This window comes from Pseudochaenichthys georgianus, chromosome 14 (assembly GCF_902827115.2).
Source record: "Pseudochaenichthys georgianus chromosome 14, fPseGeo1.2, whole genome shotgun sequence".
Lineage (NCBI taxonomy): Eukaryota > Metazoa > Chordata > Actinopteri > Perciformes > Channichthyidae > Pseudochaenichthys > Pseudochaenichthys georgianus.
The window spans coordinates 27,829,536-27,850,894 of NC_047516.1; the positions used below are offsets into that span (position 1 = coordinate 27,829,536).

The 21,359-nt window shown below is 38.8% G+C and overlaps 2 protein-coding genes across 3 annotated transcripts in view; one reads left to right on the forward strand and one right to left on the reverse strand.

Annotated features, from left to right (window-relative positions):
* The window catches only part of pigl (phosphatidylinositol glycan anchor biosynthesis, class L), a 35,238-nt gene that overhangs the window by 10,037 nt on the left and 3,842 nt on the right, over positions 1 to 21,359 (reverse strand). The window contains exons 1-2 of one of the 2 annotated variants that reach the window (XM_034099827.2): positions 2,728 to 3,162; positions 1,890 to 1,989 (exon numbers count right to left, since the gene is read on the reverse strand). The exons of the other annotated variant lie outside the window; for it this stretch is intronic. Coding sequence (XP_033955718.1) covers positions 1,890 to 1,989; positions 2,728 to 2,986 — 359 coding nt within the window. The 5' untranslated portion in view covers positions 2,987 to 3,162. Of the gene's footprint in view, positions 1 to 1,889; positions 1,990 to 2,727; positions 3,163 to 21,359 lie in introns of those variants that run through there. 2 annotated transcript variants of the gene reach the window in all.
* ncor1 (nuclear receptor corepressor 1) overlaps positions 3,603 to 21,359 on the forward strand; it is a 67,412-nt gene continuing 49,655 nt past the window's right edge. Inside the window, 10 exon segments of the mRNA XM_034099825.2 lie at positions 3,603 to 3,756; positions 10,159 to 10,305; positions 10,307 to 10,342; positions 13,669 to 13,763; positions 14,084 to 14,207; positions 14,209 to 14,286; positions 15,892 to 16,074; positions 17,604 to 17,717; positions 19,524 to 19,580; positions 19,728 to 19,780. Of these exon segments, the coding sequence (XP_033955716.2) occupies positions 10,231 to 10,305; positions 10,307 to 10,342; positions 13,669 to 13,763; positions 14,084 to 14,207; positions 14,209 to 14,286; positions 15,892 to 16,074; positions 17,604 to 17,717; positions 19,524 to 19,580; positions 19,728 to 19,780 (815 nt within the window). The 5' untranslated portion in view covers positions 3,603 to 3,756; positions 10,159 to 10,230.

Consider the following 21,359-nt stretch of genomic DNA (forward strand, 5'->3'; position numbering starts at 1 on the left):
AGAGTGGGGGAGCAGAGAGAGAGAGAGATGGAGACAGAGCTTGTTTGGGAGAGAGTGGGGCTCTCAATGTGCTGATAAGGTTTGTGTTTTGAGCAAACAGCAGAATACACAGAAAGGGAAAATGGGCTACTCTCCAGTTCAGCAGAAGTGCAGACAGCACTAAGATCAAAGTTCAGTGATGCTCTGTGTGCACAGGATTATAAAACTGCATTTAAAATACCACACACACACACACACACACACACACACACACACACACACACACACACACACACACACACACACACACCACACACACACACACACCACACACACACACACACACACAAACACACACACACACACACACACACACACACACACACACACACACACACACACACACACACACACACACACACAAAATGTTCTCTAGAGCAGACAACCTGGGCAGGCTGCCAGAATACTGCTGTAAGCTCCAGGTTAGTGCTTGAGTTCATGCAGCTCTCTCTTGTTGCACCAACGTGTAGAGACTGAAATGTGGGCGGCCCCGAGATTCTTAGAAACTCAAAACATTTCAGGGGAAGCTGCAGGGTTGTTCCACAGGAAAAAACTCCCCCTCTTCAACATCACCTTTACCACTTCTTTCTCAGTAACTTGACCTTGCCAATAGCCACAGCCACAGCCAGGAGACTGGAAGTCTTACAGCTGCATCAACAGCACAACAAAAAAGAAACATGAAGAATAACGAGTTCCTCGAATAATTTGGCCAACAAGTAGTCCTGGCTTCGATTTCTGCTTGAATGTAAAACCACTGTGGCTGTGAGTGAAATCTGTTTTAACTTAGAGGAGTTTACAACCCCGCCATACTAACCAAAGCTGTTTCTGTACGTCATCCATGACATTCTTTTTTTGTTGTTGTCTGACTTCCTCTCATTTATTTTAGTACTCGGAGATGAATGAGAGCTATCACACTAAAGTTATAATTTATTTTCTGAACTGTTAAGTTCCTGGAATGGACAACTAGTTTCTAAGAAAACTGTTGGAAAATCCCCTTTCATTCCATAGTCTACAACTGACACGCAGATATGCTCAAAAGTTTGCCAGCACAAGAAACACTTTGGTATGTAACCCACAATACAAACAAAAATTACCAAAGTTTTCCACTAATATAATCTACCTGTCAACGGCTAAATAATTAAAGACAGATTGGATTTGAGCACCACTAAATTCTTTAATTCAGTAATGAAAAGGAGAAAAGTACAATTAAGTAAATAGACAATTACTTCCCAAAAGTAAATGTGTTAATCCTTTTTACTCAATTGATTAAAAAAACATAAACTCAAAAAATGGATTGCATTTGCTATAATTACAATTTCAAAAATTGCTTTACTATATTTTAAAGTATGGGGCATTTTAATAGATAGATTGATGTCACTTTGGAATTTAAAAGCTTCTTAGAGGGCTCTGTGTCCCACAGGGAAGACCGATCACCGTCCCTGGGGCATTCTCATTTATTTCCTTTGACACATAGGCAGTTATACATAAGGCCACAGGCTAGATCGGCTCTGTTGTGGTGAGAATGGATGGTTGCGATTTCTTCTTTTGGTGGGAGGGGGCTGATGGGCTCCCAACAGGCAGACATGCTGAGACCTGACTCCTGAATTAAGGGCAGCAGATATATATTAATATATTCCTATGTCATTTTTTTAGCCAACAATTAGCTTCAGATTTAAACCATTGAGGGCTGACACCAATTAACAGTACGATCAAGAGTACGATGTTTATGACACATATTTATTTAACAAGTTAACTCAAACTCAGTTTTCTCAACATTGAAAGGAAAACATAAGAAAATGTTTTTACTTGTAAAAACGTTGTGTTGTATGTTGGTGCATAGGTTTGCTTACTTATGGTCTATTATGTGGATTCTGGAGTCTGGTATCCCCAACACTGCACAGCTGTTGAGAAGTTCTTGTTTACGCTGAGCTCCTTGATTGTAGTAGTTTCCTGTACAATATTTGGAGGACAAATTAGGCTATTGATGCTCCATAATGGCTAACATAATTATGTCTATGTAACACATTTTACAATGTCATATGTTCTTTAGCTGTATGCTGGTCCTCTAACACCAGTTAAGTTCGATCTGAATGAAATATACACATGTACCCTAATGCTTCTATGTATCATCATTTATAAAATAAGTTTTTTGAAGTGAGTTGCCTTTATTTCACTCCAGAAACCCTTGTTGATTTTTTTTTAATATAATCAACACCAAATGTGTTATGCTTTTCCTGAAAAAGCTAGTAACTGTACAAATGTATGATCTGTTGGCCTTATTAGATGTATGTTCAGTGAACACCAAGACTGGCTTTCTTTATTTTACAGTATTGAGGGAATTATTAATTCACTCAAAATCACAAGTTCTTGAATGTATAAGGTTTTATTATGTGAATACAACATAGTAAGGACTTGAATAGAAATTATTTTCAGGTGTATTTTAGAATTCAATGACGAATAATATGGTACAAAAAAAATCCAGAAGCTGCCATTTCCATATCCTTCACATTCAATTTAACATTTATGTTTAACAAACTATTATCTATTTAACTCAAATGAGTAAAAGCACGTGATTAAAACTAGCTTCCATTTGTTAGCAGCTATCCTGAGGCTATATTAGCATTCCTCCATAACTTTATAATGATGTCATAAAGCTCATTGTGATACAATAGTGTAGTGAAACCATACCTTCGGATAAACACAGCAAATGAACGCTGGCTTTTAACTCAACGAGACGTATAATCGTTGGCGCGAAGAACATACATTCATCATCCGGATGCGCAGTCACAACCAGAGCTCTGATGTCTGCGCCGACTGTGTCTCTGCTTGTTAACACGTTCATAAAATGATTCAACGACTTAACTAAAGAGCTTCGATGTCGATAGTAAATGCATTTTATCCAAACCAAATAGGATAAAACTATAAAGACAGCCGGGTAAACACTCATTATTTTGACCGTTACCGTAAACAATCCGTGTACAGACAAAAGCCTAACGTACTAATGGTTCCACGTGTATAAAAACAACAGCCTAAAAGCGGAAGGTTTGCTTTATTTAACGTCACCCCATCTTTAGATAATGCAGGAAGCGTCTTAACCATAGGTCTTAACTAATTGCAACAAAGCAATAGCTGCTCACTTTTAGCCACACAATAATGTGTTTCACTCCTTCGGAGTCACTATCACTTTCTCGGTTCATTTGATTATAAACTTCTTAGGATAACGAATAAATAACTATGACACATAATACTTTTCTGGCATATTTGAGTAAACGGGACATTGAACGTTTGTAGTCAAATGAGATAAATTAAGCAAAATGTGTATTTTTGAAAAGTGAAAAACACCAGGAACGTTACTCTGTTTGAGGGGACGATTTAGCTGTTACACCGCATAATCCTTACAGGTATATAAAAACTAAAGAGTCAAATGTAAAGTATTTATTAAGAGAATCAGATAATAGTCCGCTTACTATGTAAAGAAAAAAATATATATGTTTACTGTTCACACAACTGTGTTAGAGAATTCCAGAAAGCTGTGGATCTAACCGAGTATAGGCAATTTATATTACCCTGTCAGGACATCGACCGACAAATGCGGCGCAGCCTTCAGTCTGCCCAGTCGTCCACAGCTCACAACCCGCGGATTTACAATCAACAATTTACACATATTTCTGCCCAGGGATACATTTATCTCACACCGATATATTTTCTAAATATGAGGTGAGTACAAATATCTAATATGCAGTGAAGCAACATGCCTAATAAGCAGGCAATTTAAGTCCCCGGTCTACGATGAAAATCTGCCTTGCAAGATGGCGACGTGGTTTGGAATTCAAAGGTGAAATTCAGGCTAAGTTAGCTAGCTAGCGACAACAACAATAACATCTTAGACGCAGGGCTAATGCACTGAAGTGTTTAAGGAACATAATACGCTTAGGCGGACGTTTATTATTGTACGTGTTTTTGGTGCATTTCCGGAAAAGCCCTATGTTGTGGAAACGGACCCATCCCCCAAGATAAGCTACAAAATCCTATTGCGTTTATATGACAGTATGGTGTTAACAGCCAACAATAACAACACACAGCAACAGTATTTCTCACTCCCAGGCCGTGTATGAGGGCATGGCGTTCAACATGGCTGCTAGCTTTGCAATTGAAATGACCAGAGACCATTGGAAATGCGTTCTAAAATTAACTGTACCAAGAACTTCACCGTGAAACAACAAAAGCATAACGTCATTTTATAACAGGAAACTGCATGGCTCTACTCTCCAAATGCCTTAAACCACTTGGGGACAAAGAAATTAAAAACGGTTTAAAATGACAGATGTCGAGGAACTCCCAGAATTAAATACTGTAGACGTAATGCTCCATTTCTAAAGATATGAACAGAAGCTACATCTGTAATTTGAAAAAAGGTCCATTACATGATTCACATTATGGATTTATTTATCCAAGTTGTTACAATAGCAGGGTTAAAGACTGAGAAACAGGATATGGATAGTCCATAGTTACCATGACTGCAACAGCTGATTTTGAAAGTAAGCAAACGCATATTAAACTGCTCAATCACCTGCTTTGTATATAAATAAGATGTTGGGGGATTTAATAAGGAGGATAATGTGATGGGCTTGAACCCATGAGGTATTGTTTTTGTATGTTAATTGGGAGCACACAAACAAATGCTGTGTTTGTAAAAGAGCCAGGCCTCATTTGTAAGATGACACTTAGTGCAGAACATTTGGTTTCCTGTTTTTTAATTGTCAGCCATACTGTTCAATATTTGGTCAACACAAGTTCAGTTTTTCATCAGTTAAGTTTTTCATATATTCAATTTCATTCGGTAATCTTTTCAATTGTAATGGATAGGCTAGTTATTTTGTTCATATATCAGCATCAATCAGGTTAGACACAATTCCGAAGGAGTAAATACATTTAAACAAAACAGTACATTTCAGTTACAGCCTTAAACTATGTTTGTGGTTTTAATAGTGTATTGCTAGTGGGTGATCTTTCAAGAGTTTTGATATTTCTAATTGCTCCTCACATTTTGAAATGTATGACTCTCAAATTTGACAAAATGCTCAAAAGAATTTTCTCTTCCTTATTGTTTGGCACAAAGCCAAAAAGTGAAGCCTCACATACATTTTAGAACTGCATTCATGACTGGTCTGCTATTCCTTTTGTGTAGAAAATATAGGACATAACAACATTGGCTATTTATTTCATGGTGTTGAATGTGTTATACACAGTTATGTGATTTTTTACAAAGTTTATGACAAACTAAAACATACACTGTGACCAGTGTTTTTCACAAGACACTAAGGATATTTTTAGTATCCTTTCTGAAATAGTGAAAGTGAATCTCAAATTATGGGACCCACCAAAGTATGTGGCCTGCGGATTGAAATAAAATAACAGCTTCCCACCCCGGTTATGGTGGCAATGGTTGTAGCTTTTTCATCCCAAGTTAGCATCATAATGTCTTGGCATGATGGCCATGCTCTAAATATTGCAACCCTAGAATAAAAAAGCTAGAGACAGCAGAACACGGATTCATTTGTAGGATCCCTTGAAGAAGGGACAACAAGATCCAAAAAGAAAAATCCAGTGACGCAGAAATATCCTGTGTGTATATTCGAGGCATAGGCTTGTTGCCTGTATATAATGAGACCGTGTGAAAAGGCTTACTGACTCTGCTCAGTCTTACAATTTGCTTAACTGGTGGAGCAAACGTAACTTTGCACAGCTAAAATAGACATCATAATTTCCATTCAAACATGTTTGTTTAAATGTGAGTGGAGGATTTATTTGTTAATCCTGGATACAAATATCTATTAATAATGAGATGTTATTCAGAATGAATGGAAAGTTAACAGCATGATCTCCGCTCATATGATTGACTAGCATGACGTGTAAGGATAGAGACCGCATCCTTTACAGCTGCACATCAGAAGTGAATTAAAATCTGACTAATTAAGGCTGTACACATTTTAGTCATACTTATTATTTAACAAACTTAATTTTAATGTATTTTTTGAGCCTGCTCATGATTGGCTACATTTCTACTTGGTTTGATAATGCAAGTACATATTTCTAGATGGCCTTTTTTTTATCCTACAGTTTTTTGTTATAATTGCAAACATTTGAAGTAACTAATTCCAGTCAAATGTATTTGTTTGTAACATATATCGTTCCAGCTCCGAACGTGCCCTAGAACCGCGTTGGTGTGAAAGCCCCATTTAATTAAGGTTATTAAGGGAAGTTCTGAACTTTTGATGCACTGAGGTAATAATATGACTCCTATAAATAATCCTCATTCTGTTTGAGCTTAATAATTAAACGAGTGCTTAACATTTAATTTAATCAGATCTAAAGAACAAAGAATCAAGGCTGAAAACAACTTAAGCAGTCAAATGAAGTTCACATCGTCATCCGTTTTCGAAGAACAGGCCGCTGTCCACCCACATAAATACTGTTTTGGTGTTTTCCACGGCTGCAGCTGCACAACCCAGAGTGTACAAGTTGTTCCAAGATCATCCTTGCACTTTTGGTTTTTAAACCTTGATTTAGGTTACCGCCCATGCAAGGTGTATTTTTGGATAAGATTCTAAGCGTATTACCTACACTGGCAACAAGAACGATGATCAGGGCAGTGCTTTATATTCGCCTGCATGGAAGCACAATAATGTTTTTGAAAGTCATGCTGGACTGCACTTATTTAAGAGCATGCTCCAAAGTAAGATTGGTGACATGATAGTGCATACTAACTTGAGCACACTCATTGCTTTCTGTGACACTAGAGCAGGGGTGGGGAAACCGTATACGGCCCCGCGAGAGCATTGGTGTGGCCCTCAAGGTAATTTATAAACACACGCAAAAAAGAAAAAAATTAAAGAAATCTAGACTGCAAAATAATTAAACAAGCGAGTGCCTGTTTTTCCTGACAACGGTCATGGTCCTTGAACACAACACAAGCCTAACGTGTCATCACGTGGTATATGTCTCGTCTGACAGGGGTGTGTAGTTCTGACGGAGAGCACCAGAACGCCGCTCCGGACTTCAACAATTGCAGTACCCATAAGGAGCCGTACACATGCTGCAGTTTTTGCGTGGCTGTGTCTTAGTTGTAAGCCCAGTGGCTTTCATCCCAAGTTAGCATCATAATGTCTTGGCATGATGGCCATGCTCTAAATCTTGCAACCCTAGAATAAAAACATCCGACATACAGATCATACAGTCAATAACTTTGTTGTTATTAGCAATCTGGTTAGCTAGCTATGCTAACGAATATGCGAAGCTTTTTCTCCAACCAGTGAGGGTAAAGGAACATCTTTATATGATCATTATAGTTATCAAAAAACAAGAGAATAAAGTAAACAGGTATAAAATACAATATGACAAAAAAAGTTGTTATTAATAAACAAGAATACAGTTTGAAAGGAGAGTGATTTGTAAAATATCCATAAAGAAAAAGTAAATCTGCTTACAGTTCTGTTTCATCTGGGTGTTGAGAGATGTATCCATAGATCTCTTCATTTTGCTCTCAAAGTGCACCAGATTGATGCTTTCAACTTCAATATTTAAGAAAAAATCTTCCTGGGGGAGCATGCCCCCCGGACCCCCCTTGAGCAGGTTAGGTCCCCCCCCCACTTAAAACATGTCCACTATGGATAGGAAACTAAGTACATTTGCCCACATCTTGTGTCCATATCTTTCTGTTTGGTGGTCATACCACACCGTGCTCGTGCATGCATGCACGAGTCATGGTAAGATATCTGGATTAAGAAGTTGCTTTTCTTTGCACAGCATGAAAGAAAGGCCAAATGAATGGGCTGTGATTTTTAAGCAGAGGTCAATAATTTGTACGGCCCTCGGAGGATGGTGAAAAAATTGAAATGGCCCTTGAGAGAAAAAAGTTTCCCCACCCCTGCACTAGAGCAACACCACATACTATAAATAAACGCACAAGTTTATATTAGGGATGCACGATATTGGTTTTTTGAAACCGATACCGATAACTTCCTGCTTCTCAAGACCGATACCGATAACCGATAATAATATAATAGCCTATATATATATATATATATTAAATGTACCTGTAGTTTTTGCACACCTGGTGGTAAAAAAAAGACTAGTAGTGAGCAAATGACATGAGCATTACTACTATGAACAAAACAAAGCCAAGAACAGTTTTGGACTCTTCAAAGTGACCATATTTATTTTCCAAAATAATGGTTCTTGCCTTTTTCCAAAAGCCTCGTCGATAGGTAAAAGCCCCGATGCCTTTGCAGCTGGCTTTGGATTCGCGCTAGTTTAGCAGCACAGGCGTCTTCGTACGCTTTGAACACACCATCGTAGCGATGGCGATGTTTCAGGCGACTAATCAGGTTGGAAGTATTATAGCTCGTTGCCTTTTTCCCTCCTCGTGGAACTTCTGCATTGCATTTGTTAATACAAATAGCAAGCGAACTATCTAACTCTGAAACTTTGAAATAGTCCCATACTACCGACGACATGTTTGTTTACTGTCCTGGCTTCACGGCCGCACACCATTTACGTCACAGCCAGGCATGAGTAGGGAGCGCTGGATTTCTGAAGAACTCCCCTCTTCCTAAACCACTAATACCACAGTACTGGCAAAACGGGAGGAGCCGAGTGAAAAAACAAGCGCCCCTCATCCCAATCCACCCACACCGCAGTGTTTTTTTATTTATTTTTACCCAAAAAATATATTTTATATTATCGGGGCTATTAATACTTTTATCGGGTTTATCGGGATGACGTCATAATTCCTATTATCGGGCCGATAATTATCGTGCACCACTAGTTTATATTAATACTATCCAATCTTTTTTCTCTAACATAGTTTTAAATCTAAGTTGCCAAATTATTTTTCTAAGAGTGTTCCTCATTCAGATTTTCAAGAAGCGTCTGGACTTTCTGAAATGTATTATCATGGAAGGGAACAGCCTCCTCGTTGTCATGTTCTGGGATGGGGAATAAGATAGTTTTATTGGATACAAGGTCATCACGACTGCTTCCCTTTGTTCATAAAAGTCATTACTACACCCATAATATCACTCTGGGCCTCAATATTGACACCTGGGGTCAGGTATTGTGAGTCTAATACAAATAAATGAATACTGGTGTGGTCAGAGATGGACTACTCGAGCGTACGCTGACTTGGTCTCGGGAACTCGTGGAATTCCCCCCCCCAAACGATGATTCGGACTCCACTTGTACATTGATGCTCCGACTTGGACTCGGGCTCGAGCAAGTTTCTCTGGAGTCTGATGTCCCTATCCTGGCGTGTGCACCTGCGAGGAGAGTTCAAGTACTGGCCCCGCTATTCCGTCTAAAGATGTCTAGAGACACACCCCGCATCGTGCTGTATGCTTTCACACATTCTGCCTCCACATTGGAAAGAGAGCAGCGCAAAATGAAAACTTGCCATAGGAAAATATTGGCATACAAATATAATCACTTCTCTAAAAGGTAACTCATTTTAATATAGTTAGACATATAAGGTTCATTTACAATAATAATAATATTAGTAATAATAAGCTTTATATTTGTATAGCACCTATTACAAGAATTGTAGCCAAACTCGCTTCACAGCAGTTCAATGGACAGATTAGTATAACATGACAGGATAAAAGCAATGTAGAGGAGCAGCTACATTTCAACACATACATTAATACATGAAGACTTGTGACTCTGACTTGGACTCTTCTTAGGTGACTCGGGACTTGGACTCGGACTCGAACACAGGTAATGATGACTCGGACTCGACTCGGACACTCCTTGGGTGACTCGGACTTGTACTCGGACTCGACTCGGACACTCCTTGGGTGGACTCGGGACTTGTACTCGGACTCGACCATGACTCTCCCTAGGTGACTCGGACTCGAAGAGTGGTGACTCGAGAGTGACTTGGACTCGTGAATTGGTGACTTGACTACAACACTGCTGTGTGTTAGCATTGTCCGCATTGATTGCTTGTAGTGCTGTCCTAGAAAATATATATTAACTCAATTAAAACGGCGACCTGCAGTATTAATCTTACTGTCTTAAAGGTGACTTTCAAATAATAAATGCGATGCTTTTGTCTTGCTGCAGGTGGTTTGTTTCTCCAAACATGGTCTAGCTAGTGTCTCTGAAATCAGCAGCAGCAGCTAGCACTGAGCCAGGATGTCCAGCAGCTCGGGCTACCCCCCACCCAGGGGAGCTTCGGCAACGAGCAGGGTCCGATACCCAGCACATTCTTGTCCAGTACTCCTTCACCGGCTCGCGCCACCAGCAGGTAAAATAACTTCCTTCTACATTCTTGTATTTGAGACAACTGATGAGTTTGTCTTATCATAACTGGGCTCTAACGCTCAACACTGAAGGCTTTTACACGTTGACTTTACTCCGAGTCATTGGAAGCTAATATGTAAATTCACTGCTGTGAGTAATAGTTTGTATGTCTAAAGAAGTGAGTGACACACAGCGTCATCTTGGATTCCTACATCTGAATTGAGTTTTCTTTTTTCTCTATATTGAGCGAAGTGTAGGGTTAGAATGTATCCCAAATGTTATTACAATTACAATATGGTCTAGTTCAATATCTAATACACAATAAGTACAACAATGTGAAAAGCTTACAGACGAAACATAAATGCTTGTTTGGCACAAATACTACCACACCGTGATCATTTGATCATATTTTTAAATAAAATAAAATGATAATTCCTTCTTTAATATTGCGAATCAATTCGCAATCCTAAATATTCGTTTTTAAACTAATCGCAACTAGCTAATTTTTCGGAATCGTTGCAGCCCTTCATGAGAATATCAAGTCCAACTCAAAAACATACTAATTATACCAATATTATAATTGCAAAATTAGCAGTATGGCTGCTAAGAGCTACATTTCTACTGTAGGTTCCTGCGAATATATCTGGCTCAGGATTTAATTACAGACAATGCGTTTAGTTGATGGTAGGCGCTTTCACTTTCAAGTACTTTGCCGTACTTAGTTCATAAGAATAAAGACTCTTCGGATCTTCTTCTTCTGTCTTATTCGGTCATTATTCTGTCTTAGGTATTTTCTTTTCTTATTCATTATTCTTCTTATTCTTATGCGTCATTCTTATTATTCTTACTTATTCGGTCGCTTCACTTATTCTGGGTCTCTTGCTGTCTTCTTATTAGGCTTCTTCACTTCTTCTTCTTCTTCTTCTTTCTTCTTCTTCTTCTTCTTCTTCTTCTTCTTCTTCTTCTTTCTTCTTCTGGCAGGCCGCAGACAACTTCACGGCGTATACTGCCATAATAACTAACCTGATTAGAGTTCATTTGATTACGTCTATGAGCATGTTTTGGGGCGTCACGGCGGAAGTTAGAGCCGAACAAAGCCTTTGGGCTGCATATAAAAAAACATGTCCACTGACCTCTCCGTGGCTTATATGATTAGATTACTTTATTGTCATTACAAAAATGCAAGCACAGTGTAACGAAATGTAAGGAGGGTCTAACCAGAGTGCAAAACAGTCAGTTACATACACAATTATCAGAAGTATGTACAAAATAAATGATACAAAAATAAAGGTAAATAGATGGGAAATGTATAAATAGGAATAAATACAGAATTGCGCTTCAGCACAGCACCACGACAACAACTAGGCAGTATGGGACAGCGTGGGGTTCATTGTCAGCAGTTCTGACTGCTGAAGGGAAGAGAGCTGTGCGTAGTTCCTGTTTGTTCTATCTCTGTCGCTTCGCATTAAAATCGGAGGTGGTTAATCTCCTTCTCGTCTTGGACCTCCGCTGTTTCAGGCTTGCCAAAACCAAATGTTGCATGTCTGTTTGTCCTGGGAGAGGGATCCCTCCTCCGTTGCTCCTCCATTTTTTATTCACAGTCAATAGTGGGATTTCTTTGAGTTTTTCCTTGTGAGGGTCTAAGGACCACACCACTGTAATTGCCCCCCGAGCCAAATAAGTAGATGCAATATTGGGCCATATTCAAAGCATTGACTGATTCAAATGCATCCGCAATGTTCTATGACTTTCTTGCTGTAGTCACACTATTATCCGTGTAATATTATTTATTGATTCTGGTTTTATTGATATTTGAAAATCTGTAAGACTCTATTTTCTTATGAGGAAGAACCTTTAATTCTTACATAACCTTTAATTCTTACATAATTCAGTTTTTTGTCATGTTAAAATGATATTAAGGTAAACAAATCGCAATGATCATCGTCTAAATACTCAACAAATATTTGGGATATTCTTATCATAATTATGCAGCTCACATCAGTCACATGTTGAGTTGACTGTAGTGAATAGTGGATGATGTTTGTCATCCATTTTGGAATGAAATACTTCTTAGAAGCTAACTTCACAGAAAACTGTCTGCAGGACATTTCTGGGCATTTGGATTGTTTGCTTCCATCTGGGACAAAACTGATATGAAATGTTTCTGCAACTGCAATTGCTTGTTCAGGTTTGTTTGGACCTGATAACATTTATGTCTTCTTTACCCAATCCTTTTTTTTTTTGGGATCAAAGCTTTACTATTTACTAAGGTTTTTAATCATTTTCTTGACATCAACAAATTATTTTAGTTAACCTGATAGTGGTTCCAGTAACTTCATTGTGCTTTGACTAATGAGGCAAAGATTTGCCTTGCTTCTTGTTCTGTTATTATTCTACATTTCCTCCAGTGCTGATAATCTTGAGAACCTTTTTTTTCTTCTTTTTACATTCAGGGCTAAACACTACAAATACATTTAGAATATTAAGCACTAAGAAGTCACAATGCTCACATTATGTCTTTCATGGTACACTCAGAGCTGCTGTTGTTGACTGGTAAAATGCTCAAATAGTCCATTTAGACTTTTTGCCTTTTTATTAGATTGAGTACAGCAGAGAGCATACAGGAAATGAAGAGGGAGAGAGAAGCGGGTGGTGGGAATGCAACAAAGGTCCTCGGCAGGACTTGAGCTAGGGACGTTTAATTAAATGGTGAGTGCATTAAAGCCGCAGGCCACCGATGTAGTTACTTAAGAGAAAAACAAAACACTTTATGCTACAAATGATCCTTCAGGTCACCGTTCCTATGTGTAAGAGCCACTGTAGACGGCTGTATTGATGAAAACTGGAGTGTATCTGTTGCATAAGACAGATGTGTTGCCCGGTGACGACAGGATTCGTCTATCTGTCATAATGATTCGGATGCTTTATCTGCAAAGTGCTTTGTTATAGTTGCAGCTTTGCAGGAGGGACTCATAATTACTATAATTACATAACCTTTCCTGTAGTGTGTTGTATAGGTTTTGTGCATGTAAATGGACTGCAAAGGATGAAAAGTCTCTCCAACACACTCTCCCCGCCTGATATGCCTTGATTGGACTCCTTTGTTTACTTTCGTAACATAGTGACATCACTACATAACACTTGCGCTTCTATTGGCTAGCGCTGAAACACATTGTATGTGAGGCAGGATGTCTCTAAGCGGTTGACAAATGACAATAGAGCTGGCTAGCTAAGCAATCAGAGCAGAGTGGGCTCTAGTTTAGACCGGTATTTTGTGACCTTGTTTGATTTGCTTAAATATGTGTTTTTGTGTGTATCTCTTGCTTTCAGGATTTCTCCATCCCAGACTATCGGACTCACATGCAAGATGCTCAGGGTCGAAGGAGACCATCGTTATTGTCTGAATTCCACCCTGGAACTGAAAGGTAAGGCTTTACATTTGTTATATAAGGGTACATATATTGCATTCAAACACATTCATACAGAGGCAGCCGTACAAGGTGCAACCTGTTCAGGCAGACATTCACACATATTGACACAATTTGGTGTTATGTATCTTGCCCAAGGACACATCTAAATGTTGGTGGATGACTGTTCTACCACCGGAGCTACAGTCGCCCCAACACTCTGTATTAGTGTTGTTTTTTCCTTCAGCACACTCTCAAGATTACAGTTAGGGAAACATTCATCTGCACAACCAGATCTAGCTTCTGATATTATTTGAATATGTATTGTTTACTTGCAGGCCTCCAGAGAGACGCCATGGTTACGAACAGCAGTTTCACTCGGCGCAGTCTGAGCATGAGGCCTTGGATTCTAAACGCCCTCGCATGGAGACTGTTGCCGAGGCTCACATCTCACGAACACCTTCCACTGCCGGGGGGGATTCTAATGCCCATAGGCCATTCAGTACAGGACAGTCTGAGAACCTCTGCAGACGTCAAAAAGGTGGGCTCTGTTCTTCTTCAACGACTTCTGCAAAACAGAAAGGACCCTTTGGTCTATGTTAAGCTTTTGCCCTTACAGTAACAAACACTCCAGGGACTCTTTGCTTGTCTATATCGTCAAAAAATAACAAGAAATATGCCCGAGCCCACTACATGGTATGAAACAGCTCTCAACTTGATTTGCTTTTTTTTGGTTTTCCCCTAAATAATCGTGGATGGTACCTGGTAATATTTTGGTAAAAACTGGGTCGAGGTTCCAAGTGAGCTAAGCCAATAATAGAATTGGGAGATAAACAATTCAGAACACTAATGGCGCATTTCCACTACAGCGCGGTTTAAGCGTGCGGTGCCGTGCCCGGCCCGGCCCGTTTTTGGTTGCGTTTCCACTTGGCGTAGTTCCGGCTAGCGGGTACTATTTCACAGTTTTTCTGGCCCCATAAAATCGAGGTTCTTAGCGGGCCAACAACCAGGCTGAGTCGGGCTGAGTATGCTAAACTAGAGAGAGAATCGCTGGCAAGGGGGCTACAACTACAACAAAATGAACATATTTGACCGTGATTTAATTGTAATACACGTTTCAAAATGATGCCGAAGTAACAACATACTGATACCGGTTAGTAAAAACCATGAATTAATGCTTTGACTTAAAGTCCTTTTTAAAATGCGTGTTTTCTAAATGGAGATCGGCTAAGCTAACGCAGTATGTGCTCCGACCGTCCACACTCACAACAACGGCCTATACAGACATAAATAAACCAGCGACTGTATTCGCCATGACACAGACAGTCTGTGGTTTGTACTAGTTTAACTTTTGTCTAGTTTCTGAACAGATATGAGGAGCTGTGAGCTTGAGTGCTAACAGCTAACAGCTGATGTTGTTTTTCTGTGGTTCACATTGAAGATGACGTCACGGCTCCACCTACACTGCGTTACTATAGTTACTGCCCCAACTACTAAACTGTAATGGAAACGCAGCATAAAGTGAGCCAGTCCTAACGAGGCCTAACTATACCGTACTAAGCCGAGCGAGGCCCTGCAATGGAAATGCGCCATAATTGGCTAGAGACAATCGTGTTTGCGTCGCGTGGGAAATTCTGCACAAAACCACCACTAAAAGAAATGTTAAATAGTAGTACTAGTATAGTATAGTATTAACTCGACCAAGATATAAAATAAAAAAATGGCTGTCTGCAATAGGACGCTGTTCGCTAGGTGGTACAATTGAAGAAAACGCAAACCTTTCTTTGTTTGGATGTCGATATAGAATGCAAGTGTCACGTTGAAGATGATTTCAAAGGAGTTTCACATGGCGTTTCTATCAACGGATAATCGCGCCTACAGTGAGGGGGTACCATCTGCAGTGGAAAACAAATAGATAAAAGGACCTGGTACCAAAAGTGAGTTGAGTCAAGCAGAACCATGCAGTGGGAACGAGGCAATAGTTAAATGCCAAAACCAAAATGTAGGCTCTTCGGGACAATCCCTCTCTGACTGTGTGTTCACTTTCACAGTTGATATCTGCAGAACTGGATGGAATAAAAGAAATGTCTACAGATCTTTAGCTGTAGTTACACTCTAACTCAATTATCCCTGTTGTTTTCACCAGGACTCTCAGTTCTCTGCCAAAGTAGAGTCCACTTCCCAAGGAGGACATGCACTACACATGGGGGATGACCAGGACGCTTCTCCCTCTAAACTATCCAAGGAGGAGCTGATCCAGAGTATGGACCGTGTGGACCGAGAGATCGCTAAAGTGGAGCAGCAGATTTTCAAGCTGAAGAAAAAGCAGGTTGGTTACCTTGTTAAACCGTTGTCTCTGCAGGTAGACTCAACATCATGTGTAAGGTGTTAGAACAAATTGCACAAGTCATTTCAATTGCTGTTTTAATTAGGCAACAACTCATTCGACAAAAAATTAAGAACGGCAATGAACAGTTGTTAATCCTCATGTACTTTAAAACAACAAATAAATGCTGTAAACATGTTGATTTTATATATTGTGTTATGCTTTAGATTTAAAATATCAGGATTTACTTGAATTTGTATGTCAAAGGTATTTTTTACCTACATTGACATGAATGTGTTTAGTTGGCATTTGTATCTTTTTTTTTATCCAGCAGCTGTTGCAAGTTAGCAATCCAGTTACAAGTTCAGTTTAAGGCTGGTCGATATATCGATATTATGATATGAGACTAGATATTGTCTTTGATTTTTGAGTGTCGTCCTCTCTTGGTTTTTAAGGCTGCATTACAGTGATGTCATTTTCCAAATTCATCAGACTGTTGTAACTGTTCTATTATGATTCAATAAATCCGCATTGCTGATAATTGTTTATAAAATGTTCACGGAGTAAATATCTTGTGAATGGTCAACCCTTAACTATCATCACAACCCTTAACTATCATCACAACCCTTAACTATCATCACAACAACAAGTATTTTTTCCAAAGATATTGGACAATTTGATTTCCTACATATTGCTCAGCCCTCTTTGAATGTTATATTGTAAAGATAAGGAGTTGTTGTCGGCTTAATGTGCAGCTAGCTTCCATGCTTCTCCAGCAGTCTTTGGACCTTGTGTCCTCTGGTGTTCATGTTAACAGACTGTCAGCACACAGAGCTTTGGCTTGCACTTTGTCTGCTTCTGATTCTTTTATCTCATCATTTGGGCTCCTTTAAGGATCTATGGCTTAATAATCCTGTACCTATCATTTACTGTACATCAATGTACAAATAAGGTGCTGAACTTTCTACAGGCTTATTTCTTCACAAGAAAATGTTTCTGTGTGGATAAGCTTGTGTTTAATCCAGTTTGTGGCTGTTTATATGCAATATTTTGTCTCCTGAACTCCACCTCGTTAGAAAGGAATGTAAGATGAGCTTTGCTAGGAGAGTTTATCCAGTCTGCATTTTTCCCAAGTCGTTTAGGAATTGATTTGTTTATTCAAGGTATTTCAGGAACTCTTAATCTCGTGTCTGTAACCTGGTAGTTGACATAACCTTTAACTCGTAAACATTGACCTTCCAAATACTCACCAGTTCAAACCTGCAGTTCTTTAAAAAAAAAAACTTGAACAAGAGAGAGAGAGGAAGTCATCTGATAATGCCTGCATGGCCTTATATTACATAAACTGAGATCACATCAGTGTAGCTGCATCTCTCCTTTCCTTCATTTTTCCCACGTGAAAAGGAATACAGATACAAATCATACAAAATGTTGACTAAGGTCATGATAAGAAAAGAGGCCTCTATTGCCTCTATTTTTCTGTGTATTTTGTCTTGTGTGCTATTGGTCAAAATGTGTTTGTCGTCTCTTAGCAACAACTGGAAGAGGAAGCAGCAAAGCCGATGGAGCCAGAAAGGCCAGCGACCCCTCCCCCAGTGGAGCACAAGCATCGCAGCATAGTCCAGATCATCTACGATGAAAACAGGGTCAGTCATCAATGACACAAGAACACTTTTATGGCCACGTTGTTTGTGTTGCAGCTATTTATTTTGTTCTCATCTCTGTGATTATTCAAAGCTAGAAGAAGCTATTTTTGCTTTTCAAACAGCCAGGGTTAACCAGCTAAAATTGTACAGAGCTGCGCCAAGCTCCTTACAGCAGGGGATAACCATGGCGAACATGGCCAAGATGGGACAGTTTCCTCTCTTAAAACCAAGTTATTTTGCACTAAACTGAAGGCTGAACATGTGTCTTTAAGTCTTCTTTGCTCTGCTCTCAGTCATGTATTTTCTTCTTACTGAATTTCTATGGTTTGGTGATTTATTTTCTCTCTATGGTGCTTCTTTGTTTTCTGTATCACTCTTATTTTTCTTTCAGCTAGGGGATGTTAGTCAAGATACTGCTGATGCTATAGAAACTCCCTTCGGAGGGAACTTTGGGATTTTAGCATGCACAAAAACCTATCTAACAAACACAAGTATAGCCCCTTTTAAATTCAAACTAGTGGGAGGCTTTTATTGTTGGAGCAGTTGCAGGAAATATAAGATAAGATAAGATGGACCTTTATTAATCCCCGTGGAGAAATTCAGTTGTACAAGCAGCAACAGGGTAAGCGTGAAAAACAGGACAGCACAGATTCACCAAGATTAATACAATCAAAAATAAAATCAAGAATTCTTTTTTAAATAAGAATGATAATAATAATAATAATAAAAGACTGGTTAAATATAGGAGTTAACCGAATGTCTCTATGGATACTTTGTTCCATAAAAAGTTTGGTTCATGATGAGATATAGCTTTAATGTTTGTGAAACTCCCCCCAGATTTGTTGTAACACAGCATTTTGCAAAGCAATCTTTTTTCATTTTCATAAAAAAATAATAATGTTGGAATGCACAGAGGTTCATGCATGATTTATATATTATTCTAGAAGTTAACCATGTTTACTGCAGTTTCATTTTGGCAGACATGTGCATTTCCTCAATTCTTTTTTTTAAATGAGTTATTACATTAAACTAAAAGTAAAGCTCAGAGGCAGGCATGTGTTTCAGCTAAACAATAGGGAAATGAGTGGGTGAGAGTTTTTTCGAGGACACTGGAGTTCGTGTCTGTCAGACATTGTTGTGGTAGGAAAGCGCTGAGACACGCCTTCCTCCTCAGTTAGCTATTAACCCTTCACGCTGCGAAGCTGCTCCCAACCATGTACAGCATTCGTCTGGCAGCTGTGTTTGTTTTTCTCAGTCTGAAGATGACACTTATGGCAAGGGAAACTAAAGAGTTATTCAGTATTGTTCTGATGATCTTGAAAAAGCTGTCAGTCTTCACTGATCCAAGAAATGTCCCTGTCACTAGCCAACCCTATTGGTTATACCGCGGCAGGCACACATTTCCGTGTGAAATTCTTGCTTCTCTAAGCTGTTTGCAGTTGCTCACTTTTATCATTGTAATCTTAGTTTATTTTGACTTTATACTTTTACCTGAATCTTTTAGTCCTATGTTAGATACTACACCCCTGATTAGTTACTTAACTGGACAAATTGAATTGCTGTAATAATAGTAAAAGCATTTATCAAAAGCCTGTCCATGTGTAGCTACTTGATTAATATAAGCTTCTATTAATGCTGTAGCCAGTAACATCACAGAAGTATTACATTTATACAAGTACAACCCACATAGTGATCCAGTGTAAAATGGATTGTTTACCAAGTGTAACGTTTTTTTTTTGGCTGACATTACAGTTTCTCTTCATTATTGTAGATCTTCTAATTTATGATTCTTCTTTTTTTTTCTAGAAAAAAGCTGAAGAGGCCCATAAAGTCCTGGAAGGTTTTGGTCCTAAGGTTGAGCTGGTATGTTTTTGAAGAGATGATTATGTGTTTCGTCCTTGCATGAGGAGACGGTTATGCTGAGCTCAGTAGCAGGTTAGATATTACTGCTTGCCCAAAGGCTAATGATTAACCCCCTGTCTTTCCCTTGTCTGATTGTTCCTTTCTTAGCCCCTCTACAATCAGCCATCAGACACAAAGGTGTACCATGACAACATCAAGACGTGAGTATCTAATTCCACGGATGAATTTCATGAACATCTGTCAGCTTTGGGATAGGGACCATCTCAGCAGAAGAGAGAGTGCGGACATCAGCATGATACACCTGGCTGATATTTCTTTCTTATCTAATTGCTGAGTCACCAGATTGCCACCACTCTATTATCGCAACTGATATCCCTCCTAGTTAAGGGGTTTAAGGCCAGGCCATTTATGATAAGAGTCTTATCAGTTTGCAAAAGGAGAGCAACCCATTTAAACAAAGACCCCTCTTTGTGAATGTACACACTATCAGGGCCGGCCCAAATATTTTCTCCCTACCTCCCCCATCATGCGTCAGCAGAAGATTTCACAGTCGGGCTGTGCGATTATGGCAAAAATCATAATCACGATTATTTCTGGTCAATATTGATATCACGATTATTAAATACGATTATTCATTGACTTTGAAAACATCCATTTATTGAACTTTAAAACAAATTAAAATAATAATTTGAACAGTATGATTTTAACAGTTGATTACCCTGAACCTTAAAGGTGGGGTAGGTAAGTTTGAGAAACCGGCTCGAGATCGCTAGAATTTAAAAATACACAACCGGAGAAAATCTGCCACTTCCTTATAGAGCCCCTCCTCCAACACACACGAACACGCACATGACCAATGAGGGCACGAGATAAGTTTGTGCCCCGATGGAAGGCTGACAGGCAGGTAGGCCAATCCGTTTAGCCGGGCCGGCTAAACGGATTGGTTGTACTTTTTACAGTATTACGGCTTCTACAGATGACATTTTTGTATGGATTTTTTGTCAAAGCAGTTAAGATATTCATTGCTATCGGGATGTTAAGAGCATTCCATGGAATATAACAAAAAGTGTATCTCGAGCCGGTTTCTGAAACTTACCTACCCCACCTTTAAGTATAATTCAACTGAAAAACCAATACAAAAATGTAATTATACATTTATATCTACATTTAAATAAATAATATCAAAATAATAAATAAAGAAGATAAACAAATATTTTGGAGCGCATTTCCACAACCTACTAAACATATAATATAAATATGATAACTAATGTCACTCACAACCTGTAATGTTTAATTATACTGCTACACGCAGTACTCTTATGCATATAACGATATGACGTGTAAGATGTATAACGCAAGACAAATTGAGAGCATTGAGAAAGGGAATGCAGCAAAATAATCGTTTTTTTCGATTACGTTGTTTTCATATCGTTGCAAGCCAAATTCGTAATCGAGATTAAAATACGATTAATTGCACAGCCCTAGTTCACAGTGTGCTGTAGCTGCAGCAGTGCAAAAAAACCAGTGATGTCAATTATCCATTTGTAAATGTGTTGGAAAATAAATCGAGCTCAATCGGTTAAAACACTTTCAGATGGAAAACTTGTACTACTTGAAGGGACTACTTTTCATTAAAGATTAATCAGACAACTACCTCCTCAATTAGTCTGAAAATGTCCAGAACTTGTAAAAAAAACCATAACAATTCTTGTGAGCCAAAGTTTACATATTTAATCTGTCTGCCATTATTATTATTTATTATACAAAGTTGTTGCAGAT